Below are 17583 nucleotides of genomic sequence, written 5' to 3'. Positions count from 1 at the left end.
AGATGATATGTTGGGTTTATGATCTTTTACTGAGCTGCAGGTAATAAGTAATGCTGCTGAGGGATGTACCTCTACTCAAGTGCAACCTTGCATTATGCATATCTACCTGCATCCCTATCTGCATACATGCATGTGTGCAGACCTATATACCTCAAAGTTCAGAGTAAATTTATTATCAAAGTACATATATGTCACCATATACAATCCTGAGATTCATTTTCTTGTGCACATTTACAGTAAATCCAAAAAATATATAAATTCAAAGGAAGACCACATACAACAAGACAAACAACCAAAGTGCAAAAGCCACCGAACTGTGCAAATTCAAAAAGAAAAAAAAAGGGAAATAATAAATAAATAGGTAGGTAGGTGGATAAATAAATAAATAAACAAGCAAGCAAACAATAAATATCGAGAATGTGAGATGAAGAACGCCTGAAAGTGAGTCCATAGGACGTGCGAACAGTTCAGTGATGAGGTGAGTGAAGTTGAATGAATTTATCCTCTCTGTTTCAAGAGCCTGATTGTTGAAGGTTAATAACTATTCCTGAACCTGCTTGGGTAGGTCCTGAGGCTCCTGTACCTCCTTCCTGAAGGCAGTGACGAGAAGAGAGTATGGACTGGGTGGTGATGATACCTTTATCTGTTGATCTATCAATCCAGCTATCTATCTATCTATCTATCTATCTATCTATCTATCTATCTATCTATCTATCTACCATGCCTGCAAATTCTTTGAAGCCAAATTTGGAGTTCATTCAATTCTGTAGAGCTGCATTCACAGAACTGGATTTTTGTTTTGTCCAGCATTGCAATAATGTGCAGAAATAGCCAACTTTCTATTATGTAAATGTACTGTTGACAAAGCATTCATTAAACATTTATTTCATGTTCCCATGCAAAAGTTTTGCTGCAGCATTTGAAACATATTAATTATTTTGAAACAATTAGACTAAATAGATCACTAGCTGTCGAAGGGGAAAACGTGCAGGCAGCGGAGGGCCAGGGTCTGTGTCTGTGCTGTAGTATTCTATGTCTCTAATCATCAATACATATATTGAAATGTATAGTTTGTGTTAACTACCAATGGGAACTAAGGATGCGCTGGTGTTGTTGCTCATGAACTGGACTCTGAAAACTCATTCCTCAATCACACTTCATTTTCTGATGCACAGAGAGAACAGCATGGCCCTGTCACCAGACAGTTCTGAACAGAGAAATGCAATTTTTATACAGAATGGACTAGCAGATGCGATTATTGACCATTTGATGAACTCTGTATGTTCAAGGTCCTCATTTGCAAGATGATTGACCATCATAATACAGTGACCATCAGTTTAAAGTCTCTAGAAACTACAAGCTAATAACCTAAACTAACTGTGAAGTTAGTAAAATAATTGTGTGTGTCTTGCATTCTTCTGTTACATCCTCATCTGTCTTCGTATGCCAAATGGCTCAGGTTCCCTGCTGTATAAAGGGAAGCTGTGTTCTTCAAAGAATTCTCTTGCCTGGGTTAATTGCCACTATCTGTAAACTATCCTTGGCTGGACATTGCTCATTTTTCAGAATCCTTTGTTTCTGACAGTCCAGATGAAGGGTCTTACCTTGAAGCGTGGACTGAACGGTTCCCTCCACGTGACTTGCTGAGTTCCTCCAGCATTTTATTTGTTGCTAATGTTTCTCCACAGGTACTGTCTGACCTGTCAAGTGTTTCCTGTGTTGTCTGCTTTTGATTTCAAATTTCTAGCACCTGCAGATTTTTTATTTTCCTCCCTTCTTTCTCTAATGAAACCTCATGAATGTACAACACCTTGGTGAAATGCATCCTGAATCACCTTCGCTCCACCCAGCACAACAGATGGAATTTCCTGGTGGACAACCATTTTAATTCTACTTCTGATTCACATTCCAACAAGTCAGTCCATGGACTCTACTACCACAATGGACCACTCTTAAGTTGGAGGAGCAACACCTCATATTCTGTCTGGGTAGCCTCTAAATTGATTTTTCTAATTTCTGGACATTTCTTCCCCCTTTCCCTTCTCTCTTTTTCCATTCCCCATTCTGGCTTCCCTCTTACCTCTTCTCATCTCACATCCCTCTGGTGCCCCTCCTCCTTCCCTTTCTCCAGTGGTCTACTCTTCTCTCCTATGAGATTCCTTTTTCTTCAGTCTTTACCTTTTCCACCTGCCACCTCTCAGCTTCTCAATTCATCCTCCATCCCCAACCCACCCACTTTCACCCTCACCTGGTCTCACCTGTCACCTGCCTGCTTGTACTCATTCCCTTCCTCCAAACTTCTTATTCTGGCTTCTTCCCCATTCCTTTCCAGCCCTGATGAGGGGTCTTGGCCTGAAACATCAACTGTTTATTCAATTCCATAGGTGCTGCCTGACCTGCTGAGTTCCTCCAGCATTTTGTGTGTCATCCTGAATCACTGATACCTTTGACATGAAATATTTGTCTCTTCGGTCTTTGAGGTTAAGGAGTCATTTTATAGGTTACCCTAAATCCCATTTAAACAATACATTGATGGTCAATTGAATGCTTGTTTAAAATTAAAACTTCATTATCTGTTCCTGTGTATCATTTAGATAATGTATTTAAGCCTACATGCTATCAAAGACATACCTACAGAACGGTGCTGGAACATGCCTGTAACATCATGAAGGATCCAACCCCGTTTGGCTCGTGGACTGTTTGTCCCACTCCCATCAGGGAGGAGACTACGTAGTATCAACGCCAGGACCACCAGACTCAAAAACAGTTACTTTCCCCAAGCAGTAAGGCAGATCAACACTTCCTCCCACCAACTCCACCACTACTTTATTATTTCTTGTCAGTGGACGTACAATCAATCTATAGTATATAAGTCATTTTCTATATTTATATTTATTGTGTATTTTTAAATTATTATTTGTTCTTTAACTTTTGTGGGTTTTTTTGTGCTGCGTCAGATCTGGAGTAACAATTATTTGATTCTCTTTACACTTGTGCACAGGAAATGACATTAGATAATCTTGAATTGTGTGTCTAAGCAGGGTCATTGTAATTTCCAGAAAAATGTTTTGAACTTCATTTAGACAATTTTTTTCCAAGATTTATTGACTCTGTCACCTTGGCGACTGGTAACAGCATTAATGACTCTTCCAAATGGACCTGTTTAACACCTCATTACTCACTGAAGTCCTGTTTTACCTTGCTGGATAGAATTTAACTTAATGATTCCTGAGACTAAACCTGCAGTAATTCATCACGAGAGAGCAGGGAGGGACTTGGCTTAACTTGATTCACAAACTCCACTTGCAGGGTGAGGTAGTTTCACATCATTAATTGTTGCTACAGAAGGATAAAAGGGTAGGAGAAAATGGGGAGGGAGGAGGCTTGAAGAATGTTTTAACCAGTTGGGTTGAAGGTCCTTTCCAAATCTTTATTGGCCCTTGTGAATTTAGACCATGCTCGCACATTTAACTACTAATCTAATTTAATCACTAATCTAATTTAGTTACAAATCTAATTTAGTTACTAATCTAGCAAGTTTATACAGATGTACTATGAACAGCATTCTAACTGATTACATCACTGTCTGATACGAAGGTGCCAATGCACAGGTTCGGAAAATGCTGTGGATGGTTGTAAACTCAACCAGCTCCAACACCTTCGAGGATATCTTCAAAAGGCGATGCCTCAGAAATGTGGCATCCATCATTAAGAACCCTTACCATCCAGCACATGCCCTCTTGTTGCTACCATCGAGGAAGAAGTACATACGCCTGAAGACACACACTCAATGTTTTAGGAACAGCTTCTTCCCCTTCACCATCAAATTTATGAATGGACAATGAACCTTGAACACTGTTTCACTAATTTTGGTCTCTTTTGGCTCGGTTTATTTATTTTAATATATATTTCTTATTGTAATTAATGTATATTTAATGTATTGCATTGTCCTGCTGATGCAAAACGTTACGTTTCACGACGTATGTATGTCAGTGATAATAAACCTGATTTTGATTCTGATTTTAAAAATTTCCTAGATTCTCATATCTAGAAACTTTTCCATCTCCTTTGTTGACCAGGTAGTTATCCTTCCTCCCTGCTCTCTGATCTTGTGCCAGCCTTGTAACTAAGTGGTTTGGAAGAACTTCACTGCCTGGAACAAACTAGTATCGGCACCTGGGCAGCACAGTTAGCGTAGCTGTTAGTGCATGGCTTTAGAGTGTCAGCACCTGCGATCACTGATTGGGCTTCAATTCATGCTGCTGTCTGTAAAGAGGTTGTATGTTCTCACTGTGACCATATGAGTTTCATCTGAGTGCTCCAGTTTCCTCCCACATTCCAAAGCTGTACGATTAGGGTTGGTAAGTTGTGGGCGTGCTGTGTTGGTGCTGGAAGTGTGGCGACACCTGCGGGCTGTGCCCAGCGCATCGTTGGTCATTGATGCAAATGTGTTTCACTGTGTTTAGATATGCAGTACATGTGACAAATAAAGCTTATCTTTATCTTTTATCTTTAAACAATCTACTACCCCATCATTTGTGGGAGTGCAAGCACTTGAGCTGAATATGATGTTATCCAAAGGGGTTATCTTTAGGTGGGTCCTCAGCTGGCTATAGAGGCTGATCCAGGATCCACAATAACCAGCATGTTAGAGTGTATTCCCTTAATGGAGAAGGCCTATATGTAACTTCGTTTAATGTAGGGAGTCTGATGCATGGGCAGCCACCCACAGTCCTTGGCAGATCAGGATCAGGGTACAGTGGCATGGAGTACAAGATAGCTGAAGATCCTTCACTGCAGCAGCCTTCCTCCATCTTCACCACCATTGTAAGACCACTGGTGGCGCAGTGGCATCAGTGCTGGACTTCGGAGCGAAGGCTCTTGAGTTCAAATCCAAGTCAGGCCACTCCTGAGTACGCTTTCCATCTGTGCCAGTTTGAGTGTCAAGCTAGCCACTTGGCCTCGTAAAAAACAAGGGTTGAGTCAGGAACGTTCATATCATGACCCGGTTAATCCTAAAGGAGACCAATCCTGACACTACGCGCCAGCCAAGAATGGCTGACTGTCTGGTGTGACAAGCTATGATGACCGCCATTGTGATGTGTCATCACCTTCCGCCAGCTCTACCGTTGAGGTCTTGGTTGGATTGCTCTCTGTCTGGAACCTCCACCTTGACTTTATCGCCAAAGGTGACAAGGAGTGAAGCCCAACATGGTGAAACTCCGCATGTCATCACTCTTGGAATCTCAGGAACTCACAATCCTCTCCACCACACTGTGTCCAGGTGAAGATCTTCGGAGAACCCTTTGTTCATCACAATCCTCTCTGCTTTGATTTGCTTTGATGTAAACAAAGCATTGCAATTCATGTTGTGATGTTTTGATCTACACATGACAAATAAAGCAAATCTTTAATGTACTTGGATGCCATCCATTGGAATTCCCATCACCCTTTCCATTGGCACTTCTTGCCTATTTTTACATCAGCCAGTATCCTGGCAACCCCTTTGCCTGCGGAGATTCTGTGGTAGATGTCTTCAGTGTGGTAAGCAGCGATACAAAATCTTTGTGGTATGTCACAGAAGGTTCTCGCAAATTTCTACAAATACACCTTGGAGAGCAACACGTACAAAATGCTGGCCAGTCGTGCAAAGTATTCTCTCTGGGTAGCCTCCAACTTGATGGTTTGAACAAGAATTTCTCTAAATTCTGCTAATTTCTCCACCTCCCTCCTTCTCTCTTTTTCCATTCCTTATTCCATTTACCCTCTCACTTCTCTTCTCATCACCTGCTCATCACTTCCCTCTGATTTCCCTCGTTATCCCCTTTCTCGCATGGTCCACCCTCCTCTCCTATCAGATTACTACTTCTTCAGCCCTTCACCCCTTCCACCTATCACCTCTCTGCTTCTTACTTCTTCTGCCTCCCCCACCAATCAGAGTCAAGTGGCATCTGTGGTTGAGGGTGCGTGTGTTGGGGAAGAATTGTTGATATTTCAGGTCCAAACCCTGCATCAACTGACATCTGTTGTGTTTGAGCTCAGTGCATTGTGTAATATTTGATTTGTATAAGTGGTATGCAAGACAAGCTCTATCACAGTATGTGGAACAACAATAAACCCCTTTAACCCCTTCTTCGTTCCTGGAGTCATAGTATTTCTCCTTCAGTTATGTCAACTGTGATAGAACCATCTCTGCTTTCAGGGCCATCTCTCTTATACTTTGTTTGTCAGTCTTTCACTTCAGTTTATCTGGGCTAGGTTCTCTCCTTGAATTCACACAAACATCCATATTGGAACAGGGGTAGCTTGCTATCAGTAAGATTATGGCTAATCTGTCTGCACTCAAAACTCCATATCACTGACCACTGCTGGAAACCTGTCAGCTCTCCCCCAACCTCTACCCTTGGCTATGTCTTGCTATGAGGAGTCAGGTGGGAAGGTAGAGACAGAGGTTGGAAAGTGATTGGTGTAATCAGATGAGGGAAGGGTGAGGGGCAGATGGAAACAGAAGGAGGGAGGGAATTGGAAGGGTAGGCAAAGGGAGAAATCCAGGTGGACTCTGACAATCTTCTATCCAGGTGCAGTGGAAAGAATATTGACGTTGCATCACAGCCTGTTATGAAAACACCAATACTTTTGAATGGTCAAGCTTACAAAAAGTGATAGATATGGCCTGGTGCATCATGGGTAAAATTCTCCCCACCAATGAGGGCATCTACATGGAGTACTGTCCCAGGACAACACCATTGATCATTAAGGACCCTCACTATTCAGGCCAAGCTCACTGCTGCTACCAGAAAGGAAATGGAAAAAAAATGGAATAGAACGTTAGCACTACAGCACAGAAACAGTCCCTTCGGCCCACCCAGTCTGTACCAACCTGCTTTACTGCCTAGTCCTCAGTCAGATCATAGCCTTCCATACCTCACTCATCCATGTTCATGCCCTTGGGTTGAAGACCACCCAGATGAAATGTGAGGTTTTGCTCCTCCAGTCTCCGGACAACTTCAGAGGAGGTTCATGAGAATGATCCAAGGAATGAAAAGGTTAATGTATAGGACCTTTAGATTTTAGATGGCATTGGGCCTGAACTCGTTGGAGTTTAGAGGAATGGGGGTGGGATTTCATTGAAACCTATCGAGTAATGAAAACCCTCGATAGAGTAGACATGGAGAGCACGTTTCCCATGTTGGAGGTGTCTAGGAACAAAGGGTACAGCTTCAGAATGGAAGAATGCCCCTTTAGAACAGAGATGAGCAATTTCTTTCACAGAGGGTGGTGAATCTGAGGAATTCATTGCCACAGGTGGCTGTGGACACTATCATTGCGTATATTTAAAGAAGAGGTTGATAGGTTCTTGATTAATAAGGGTGTCAAAGTTTCAGGAAGAAGAAAGGAGAATGGGGTTAAGAGGGATAATAAATCAGCAATGGTGGAATGGTGGAGCAGACAGTGATGGGCTGAATGGCCTAATTCTGCACTTATGTTTTACGGTCTTAACTCAGGACCAATATCCACACCTGTGTTTCTCCCAATAATCGGCCACTACGCCCTATTGGTAGACCTGGCAACACTTCCACAACCCTTCTTTAGTCGGGCAGGCACTTACCAATGATGCAGAAAGGCTTCCGCACAAAGCGAACGCGGCCCATCCACCCACGATACCGACAGCAACAGCCCGCCGCCCATATCCGCATGATGAACTCCAGTCCAAACACCACGATCATCACAAATTCCTGTCACACAAACGGAAAATGTAATCGAGACCAGTTCCCATTAACAGCACCCAACAGCTTTGCTGACCTAATGGATAGCAACAAGGCTGGATCAATGAACACAGGATGATACCACATAATCAGTCATGTTTGAATCTCACAAATTGCTGGAGGAACTCAACAGGTCTATAAAAAGGGAAAAAAAGAGTTGATGTTTTGGGCCAAGACGTTGACTCTTTATTCCTTTCCTGTTAAGTTCCTCAATTGTTTTGAGTATGTTACTCTGGATTTCCACCATCAATGACAACCAGGCTTCACTCCCAGATGAGCCCAATGACTTTTATGTTCATTTAGACTATCAAAATATGGAGGCACCTTCAAGAACTCCCAGAGCCTCCAATGAACCTGTGATTTCAGTCTCTGAGGCTGACATGACAGTGTCCTTCTGGAAAGTGAGCCACTGAAATCATTTGGCCCAGATGAGGTATCCAGCCGAGTGCTGGCTGGAATGTTCGCAGATATCTTTAACTTCTTGCTTCAGCAGTCTGAGCTACCCACCTGCTCAAGCAGGCTTCAATTGTACAGGTACCTGAGAAGAATATGGTAATCTGCCTCAATGTCTATCATCCAGTAGCAATAACATCCATGGTGATGAAGTGTTCTGAGAGGTTGGTGATGAAACATATCAACTCCTGCCTGAGAAGTGACTTAGATCCATTCCAGTTAGCCTACCAGAGCAACAGTCTACAGTAGATACCATTTCATTGGTTTTTCACTCAACCCTGGAGCATCAGGACATCGAAAGTGCATACATCAGGATACTCTTCATCTACACCTCAGCATTTAATACTACTATCTCCTCAAAACTAATCAATAAGCTTCAAGATCTTGGCCTCAATACCTCCTTGTACAATTGGATCCTTGATCTCCTCACTTGCAGACCCCAGTCAGTTTGGATTGGCAACATCTCCTCCACAATCTCCATCAGCACAGATGCATCACAAGGCTGTGTGCTTAGCCCCCTGCTCTACTCACTTTACACGTATGACTGTAAGGCTAAGCACAGCTTCAATGCCATATTTAAGTTTGCTGATGACACCAGAAATGTTGGCCAAATCAAAGTCAGTGATTAATCAACATCTAGGACAAAGATTTAAAATCTCGCTGAGTGGTGCTACAACATCAAACCATCACTGAATGTCAGCAGGACCAAGGAACTGATTAGCAACATCAGGAGGAGGAAACTGGAGGATCGGAAGATCCTTGGTGTTATCATTTCAAAGGACCGGTCCTGTGTCCAGAATGGAAGTGCCATTTCAAAGTAAGTATGCCTCTACTTTCTTAGAAGTTAGTGGAGATTCAGCATGTCATCTAAAACTTTGATAAACTTGTATAGATTTATAGTAGAGAGTATATTGCCTGGTCACACCACAGCCTGGTATGGAAACACCAGTGCCCTTGAATGGAAACTCCTACAAAGATAGTGGATATGGCCTAGGTTATCACAAGTTCCGGAGTGCCTGGGCAACTTGAGTAGCAGCAGTACTCTCAATGGATATGATTAAATAATCTTGTTCCAGCCTGATACAGCTAAAAAGCACAACTGCTTCCAAGGTCTGTACAGTCAACAAAGATGTTTTAATGTGTTTAAACAAACTATCACTGCTTAAAACTGATGGATACAACACCGATTGTGGTCGGAAGTGTCCACATAGATTACCACGGAAGAAGCGGGGCTACAAGTGCGTTTAATGAAACATAGTTTCAAACTCCCTATACCAACCATCTTGTTGGCAAACGTGCAGTCCCTGGTGAATAAAATCGGCAATCTCAGAGCTAGATTGCTTAATCAAAGGGACAGTAGGACCATGTGCGTCCTTTGTTTCATGGAATCCTGGTTTGGAGCACTTCTGTACCGGATGCAGCAATTCAGATTGATGGGTTTACTATACACCATCAAGATAGATCAATAGAGTCTCTCTAAAGCAGAGGTGGAGGAGTATGCCTCATGATCAACCCTTCTTGGTACACAAATATATCAGTGCCGTCACAATTCTGCTCACCAGACCTAGAATATCTAGCAGTTAAGTGCTGTCCTATTTACCACCCTACCTTTAGGGAGTTCTCTGGGATCATTTTGGTAGTGGTATACATTCCACCTCAGGGCAATATCAAACAGGCTTTAGATGATCTGAACAATGGGATCAACATGGATGAAACAGCACATCCTAATGTCTTCACCATTGTTTTGTGAGATTTTAACCAGGCCAGTCTGAAAAAATCACTAAGAACTACCATCAACAGATCACTTGCAATACTAGAGGAAACAACACACTGAACCATTGCTACACCACCATCAAGAATGCCTACCGTGCTATTCTACGCCCTCACTTCAGGAAGTCTGATCACCTGGCTGTACTTCTATTCCCTGAGTATCGGCAGAAACTGAAGATTGCAGCACCAGTAGTGAGGACCAAGAAGGTTTGGACAAGGGAAACACAGGAGTGCCTACAGGACTGCTTTGAATCAGTGGACTGGACTGTATTCAAGGATTCATCTTTGAACCTGGTTGAGTATGCTGCTGTTGTACTGATGTTATTAAAACCTGTGTGGATGAGTGTGTGCCCACAAAGGCTTACTGTACATTCCCAAACCAAAAGCCGTGGATGAACCAAGAGGTACGTCATCTGCTGAAGGCTACATCTGTGACATTCAAGTCTGGCGACCCAGGTCTGCACCAGAAAAGCAGGTATGATCTGTGGAGGGCTATTTCAAGGGTGAAGAGACAATTTTGAATGAAGTTGGAGGCGACATCAGATGCACGGCTTCTCTGGCAGGGTTTGCAAGACATCACTTCCTACAAAGCAAAACCCAACAGCATGAATGGCAGTGATGCTTCACTACCAGATGAATACAATACCTTCTATGCCAGCTTTGAAAGGGAGAACACAACTACAGCTGTGAAGATCCATGCTGTACCTGAAGACCCCATGATCTCTGTCTCAGAGGTTGATGTCTTTAAAGAGCGTGAACCCTCGCAAGGCAGAAGGTCCCGATGGAGTACCCGGTAAAGCTCTGAAAACCTGTGCCAATCAACTAGTGGGAGTATTCAAGGAAATTTTCAACCTCTGACTGTTACAGGTGGAAGTTCCCACTTGTTTCAAAAAGGCAGCAATTATACCAGTGCCTAAGAAGAATAATGTGAGCTGCCGTAATGACTATCGCCTGGTAGCACTCACATCTGCAATGATGAAATGCTTTGAGAGGTTGATCATGACTAGACTGAACTCCTGCCTCAGCAAAGACCTGGACCCATTGCAATTTATGTATTGCCACAATAGCTCAATAGCAGACACAATCTCAATGGCTCTCCACACGGCTTTAGACCACCTGGACAACACAAACACCTACAGCAGGATGCTGTTCATCGACTAAAGCTCAGCATTTAATACCATCATTCCCAAATCCTGATTGAGAAGTTGTTAACCTTTGTACCTCCTCTGCAATTGGATTTTCAACTTCCCAGCGGAAAACCACAATCTGTGTGGATTGGTGATAACACCTCCTCCTCACTGATGATCAACACTGGCGCACCTCAGGGGTGTGTGCTTAGTCCACTGCTCTACTCTCTGTATAGACATGACTGTGTGGCTAGGCATAGCTCAAATAGCATCTATAAATTTGCTGATGATACAGCCATTGTTGGTAGAATCTTAGATGGTGATGAGAGGACATATAGGAGTGAGATATACCAACTAGTGGAGTGCTGCCACAGCAACAACCTGGCACTGAATGTCAGTAAGACAAAAGAGCTGATTGTGGACTTCCGAAAGGGTAAGTTGAAGGAACACATACCAATCCACATCGTGGGATCAGAAGTGGAGAGAGTGAGCAGTTTCAAGTTCCTGGGTGTCAAGATTTCTGAGAATCTAACCTGGTCCCAATATATTGATGCAGTTATAAAGAAAGCAAGACAGTGGCTATACTTTTAGGAGTTTGAAGAGATTTGGTATGTCAACAAATATACTCAAAAACTTCTATAGATGTACCTAACAGGCTGCATCGCTGTCTGGTATGTGGGGTTGGGGGGGGGGGGGGGTGGGAGCTTACTACACAGGACAGAAAGAAGCTGCAGAGGGTTACAAATCTAGTCAGCTCCATCTTGGGTACTAGCCTATAAAGTACCCAGGGCATCTTCAGGGACTGGTGTCTCAGAAAGGCAGCATCCATTATTAACGACCTCCAGCACCCAGGGCATGCCCTTCTCTCACTGTTACCATCTGGTAGGAGGTACAGAAGCCTGAAGGCACATACTCCGCGATTCAGGAACAGCTTCTTCCCCACTGCCATCAATTCCTAAATGGACATTGAACCCTTGGATATTACTTCACTTTTTTTAATATACAGTGTTTCAGTTTTTTGCATGATTTTTAATCTATTCGATATACATATACTGCGATTGATTTACTTATTTATTATTATTATTATTATTATTTTCTATATTATGTATTGCATTGACACATATCATGTCACATGCTGGTGATAATAAACCTGATTCTGATTCTGAGTAAAAACCCTCTCCATGATTACATGGAGTGCTGTCTCAGGAAAGCAGCATCCATCATCAAGGACTCCCGCCACCCGGATGTTGCTGTCATCTCACTGCTGCCATCAGCAAGAAAGTAGAGGTGCCTTAGAACACACACCATCAGGTTCAGGAACAGTTATTACCCCTCAAACATCAGGCTCCTGAACCAAAGGAAATAATTTCACTCAACTTCTTTCACCCAACAAATTATGAACTCACTTTTAAGGACTCTTCATCTCATATTCTCAATATTTATTGCTTTATTTCTTTTTTGTCCTTTTTTTTGTATTTGCACAGGTCATTGTCTTTTACACATTGGCTGTTTGGCCATTCTGTTGGCTGTGGTCTTTCATTGATTCTATTGTGCTCCTTGTATTTACGGTGAATGTCTGCAAGAAATAGAATCTCAAGTTTGTTTATGGTGACATAAATGTACTTCGATAATAAATTTGGTTTGAATATGAATATCTATTGCTCTCTATTAATAAATATTAACAAAACTATCTCCAAACATTGGAGAAAGTTTAAAGATCCACTTTATTTGTCACATGTAAATTGAAGCATCAAAATACACAATGAACCATGTTGTTTGTGCCAACGGGCAGATAATCTGAGGGTGTGTTGGTGGGTCAGCCCACAAGTGTCACCATGATTCTGACACTAAACAGAGCATCCCCACAACTTACTAACCCTAACCTGTACACCTTTGGATTGTGGGGAAACCTACACAGTCACGGGGAGAATGTAAAAACTCCTTACAGACTGTGGTGGGAATGGAACCTCAATTGCTGATCACTGGTGCTACAAAGTGTTGCATAAACCACTAAGCTACTGTGCTACTATTATATTTGTAGAAAGATGAAAGCTGGGAGGTGGTTTGGTGGACTCCTTCAAAATTCTAGAGTATTCCCATAGGTTGGAAGTTCCAAATCTCATTTCATTTTCCCTCTGACATCTCTCATCTCACCCTAAGAAAGTTAGACCTCCCCTTCACCATCTTCTCAATGAATTTCAAGTTCGATATGAGCATGAGCTCTTCTTACACCATCTTATCTACCTGTGCTGCCAGCTTTTGGGATCCTTGTGTTCTGAGGTTTGTCAGTTCCTCAAAACTCCCTAGTGCTCTAATGTATGCCCCACCCATATTATCTTCTCAAATTACATCACCGCACACACATCAGGATGGAACTCCATCTGTCATTGCACAAGTGATCAGTATAATCCAGTAGACGTGCTCATTTGCCTCACTTTCAACAACATCACCATTACATCCTCTCAAATTCCTGGTTATCAAAATCTCAAGAGGATCTATCTTGGGCTCAACACAAAGATGACATGCCAGCAGCTGTACTTTATTAGGAACTTGTGGAAATTTGTTATTTAAAAAGACTTTCTACAGATGTACTATCGTTAACATTTTGACTGGTTGCATCACAGCTTGGTAAGGACACTCTAATGCACAGGCCCAAAAGAGGCTGCAGAGGGTTATAAATTCAGAGACAGCTGAATCGTGGGCATTCACCTCCCCATCAAGAACAAATTCAAATAGCGGTGTCTCAAGACTCTATCATTAAGGCCCCTCTCACCAGCCTCCACATGCCCTCTTCTCATTACAAACATCAAGAACTCTCAACATTTTTGGAACAGCTTCTTCCATTCTGCCATCAGATTTCTAAACAGTCCATGAACACTACCTCATTATTCCTCTTTTGCACTCTTTATTCTTATTTTTACTGCAAATTATGGCAATTTTTAATGTCTTGCACTGTACTGCTGCCACAGAACAACACGGTTCACAACATATGTCAGTGATAATCAGGCTTCCATGGAGCTGCAAAGTTACCTTGCAGCTCTGAACTCAATTCATTGACTAATGCTTTCTTAACCACCCTATGAACTTGCGCGGCAAATTATAAGACCATAAGACATAGGAGTGGAATTGGGTCAATCAACATACTGAGTCTGCTCCGCCATTCAATAATGGCTGATTTGTCTTCCCTCTCAATTCCACTACAGCTCTAACTCCTTCCCTCTCAACTCCAGCCTTCTCCTCATAACCTTTACTAATCAAGAACTTATCAACCTCTGCTTTAAATATACTCAATGACTTGTGGCAATGAATTTCACAAATTCCCCCTCACCTCTATTCTAATGTGAGGTCCTTGTATTCTGAAACTGTGCCCTCTGTTCCTATACTCTCCCATGAAAAGAAATACCCTGACTATGTCCACTCAGTCTAGGCCTTTCAATACCTGATAGGTTTCAATGAGATCCTTCTTTATTCTTCTAAACTCCAGTGAGCACAGGCCCAGAGACTTTATGTTATCTACAAACATTCAAGTTCAAAGTTCAAAGTAAATTTATTATCCATTTAATTCATTTTCTTGTGGGCATTCACAGTAAATTCAAAGAAAGAGATCAGGAAGGCTAAAAGAAGACATCAAGTTGCTCTGGCAGACAAGGTGAAGGAATTGAATTGAATTGAATTGACTTTATTTCTTACATCCTTCACATACATGAGGACCACACAGCTGGTGTGTACAGACCACGTGAGGTCCTCGGTGACGTGGATGTCAAGGAACTTGAAGCTGTTTACCCTCTCAACCCCAGATTCATTGACGTCAATAGGGGTTAGCCTGACTCCATTCCTCCTGTAATCCACAACCAACTCCTTAGTTTTTGCGACATTGAGGGAAAGGTTGTTTGCATGATACCACTGTTTCAGAGAGATGACTTCTTCCCTGTAGGCCACCTCGTTATTGTTTGAGATTAGACCAATCGATGAGGTGTTGGCAGCAAATTGAATAAACAAATTGGAGCTGTGGGTGGTGATACAGTCATGGGTATACACGGAATAAAGGAGGGGACTTAGTACACAGCCTGAGGGGCTCCTGTGTTGAGAGTCAGAGGGGTGGAGGTGAGGGAGTCCACTCATACCACCTATTGGCGATCTGACAGGAAGTCCACAGTCATGGCTGAGGTCTCTGAGCTTCTTTTGAGTCTGGATGGAATTATGGTGTTGAATGCTGAACTGTAGGACAAGAACAGTATTCTCACATAAGCATCCTTCTTCTGTAGCTGTGTAAGGACGGTATGTAGAACAGTGGCTATTGTGTCGTCTGTCAATCAGTTGTGTTGGCAGGTGAATTGTAAGGGGTCCAGTGTGGGTGGTAGCACGCTGCAGATGTAGTCCTTGACCAGCCTCTCAAAGCATTTGCTTATTATTGAGGTGAGTGTGACAGGACGCCAGTCATTCAGGTATGTTACCTTGGTCTTTTTTTGGTACAGGACAATGGTGGATAATTTGAAGTTGTTATTCTGAACCAGAAAGATGACTTCTTCCCTGTAGACCACCTCATTATTGTTTGAGATTAGACCAATCAATGTAGTGTCATCAGCAAATTTAATTAGCAGATTGGAGCTGTGGGTTGCGACACAGTCATGGGTATACAGGGAGTCTACAATAGGAACTCTACAGGTATTCTACAGGTATGTTGAGAGCAAAGGGATTGCTAGGGATAAAATTGGTCCTCTGGAAGACTAGAATGGTAATCCGTGTATGGAACCAAAACAGATGGAGACGATCTTAAAAGCATTCTTGCACAGAGGTGAGGCAAAGCAGCATCGACTTAATGGATCCAGTATAGAAGAGGTATTGCAAATCTGGGTGGATAAATCCCCGTGCCTGACAAATTGTTCCCTTTGCTCCTTTGGGAAGAAAGTGCAGAAGCACTAGCAAAGATATTTAAAACATCTTTAGTGACAGGAGAGGTACCAGAGGATTGGAGGATAACTAGTGTTGTTCTGCTATTTAAAATAGGCTCTAAACAGAATCCTGGAAATTATAGGCTGCTGAGTCTGACATTAGTTATTGGAAGGTATTCTAAAGGGCCGGATATACAAATATTTGGATAGAATTAAACAGATTAGGTATAGTCAGCATGGCTTCATATGTGGTAGGTCATGTCTGACCAAACTTATAGAATTTTTTGAGGTTTACCAGGAATGATGAAGGCAAGGCAGTGAATGGACTTTGGTAAGGCATTTCACAAGATCCTGCATAGGAAGCTGGTCAAGAAGGTTCAATCGCTTGGCATTCAGGATGAGGTAGTCAATTGGATTAGACATTGGCTTTGTGGGAGAAGCCAGAGAGTGCTAGTAGAAGCTTGCCTCTCCGACTGGAGGCCTGTGACCAGTGGTGTTCTGCGGGGATTGGCGCTGGGTCCTTTGTTGTTTGCATCTTTATCAATGATCTGGATGATAACGTGGTTAACTGGATCGGCAAATTTGCGGATGACACCAAGATTGGGGGTGTAGTGGACAGTCAGGAAGACCATTATGGCTTGCAGTGGGATCTGCATTAGTGGAAAATTGGGTTGAAAAATGGCAGATGGAATTTAATGCAGATGTATGAGGTTTTCCACTTCAGTAGGACCAACCAGGGTAGGTCATACTTAATGAATGGTAGGGCACTCAGGAGTGTGGTAGAACAAAGGGTTCTGGGAATACAGGTACATAATTCTTTGAAAGTGGTGTCTCAGGTAGAGAGGATCATAAAGAAAGCTTTTGGCACATTAGCTTTTATAAATCAAAGTACTGAGTACAGAAGATAGGATGTTGTGTTGCAGTTGTACAAGAAGTCGGTGAGACCTAATTTGGAGTATTGTGTGCAGTTTTGGTTACCTACCTACAGGAAAGATTTAAGCAAGGTTAAAAGAGTGCAGAAAAAATAATTACAAGGATGTTGCCCAGTCTGAAGGACCCAAGTTATAAGAAAAGATTGAATAGGTTTGGACTATATTCTTTAGAACATAGAAGAGGAGATATGATAGAGGTATACAAATAATGAGTATAGACAGGATAAATGTAAGCTGTTCTTTCCCCACTGAGGTTGGGTGGGACTACAACCAGAGATCATAACTTAAGGGTGACAGCTGAGAAGTTTAAGAGGAACATGAGTGGAAAACTCAGAGGGTCATGAGAGTGTGGAAAGAGCTGCCAGCACAAGTGGTCCATGCGAGCTCGATTTCAACGTTTAAGAGAAGTCTGGATAGTAGGGATATGGAGAGCTATGGTTCTAGTGCAGGTTGATGGGAGTAGGCAGTTTAAATGGTTTTGGCATGGACTAGATGGGCCAAAGGGCCTGTTTCACTGGGGTGCTTCTCTAGAACTCAATGACTCTAAACACAATAAAATCAATGAAAAATCATACACAACAAGATGGACAAACGACCAAAGTACAAAAGACAACAAATTGTGCAAATACAAAAAGAAAAGAAA

General features: G+C 42.4%; 1 protein-coding gene across 1 annotated transcript in view; it reads right to left on the bottom strand.

The window, feature by feature from the left end:
- LOC132400766 (potassium voltage-gated channel subfamily KQT member 5-like) overlaps positions 1–17583 on the bottom strand; it is a 307130-nt gene that overhangs the window by 68310 nt on the left and 221237 nt on the right. Inside the window, exon 3 of the mRNA XM_059982100.1 lies at positions 7610–7736. Coding sequence (XP_059838083.1) covers positions 7610–7736 — 127 coding nt within the window. The remainder of the gene's footprint in view (positions 1–7609; positions 7737–17583) is intronic.

The sequence above is a fragment of the Hypanus sabinus genome, chromosome 10 (assembly GCF_030144855.1).
Source record: "Hypanus sabinus isolate sHypSab1 chromosome 10, sHypSab1.hap1, whole genome shotgun sequence".
NCBI lineage: Eukaryota > Metazoa > Chordata > Chondrichthyes > Myliobatiformes > Dasyatidae > Hypanus > Hypanus sabinus.
This window is presented reverse-complemented; position numbering and strand designations above follow the sequence as displayed.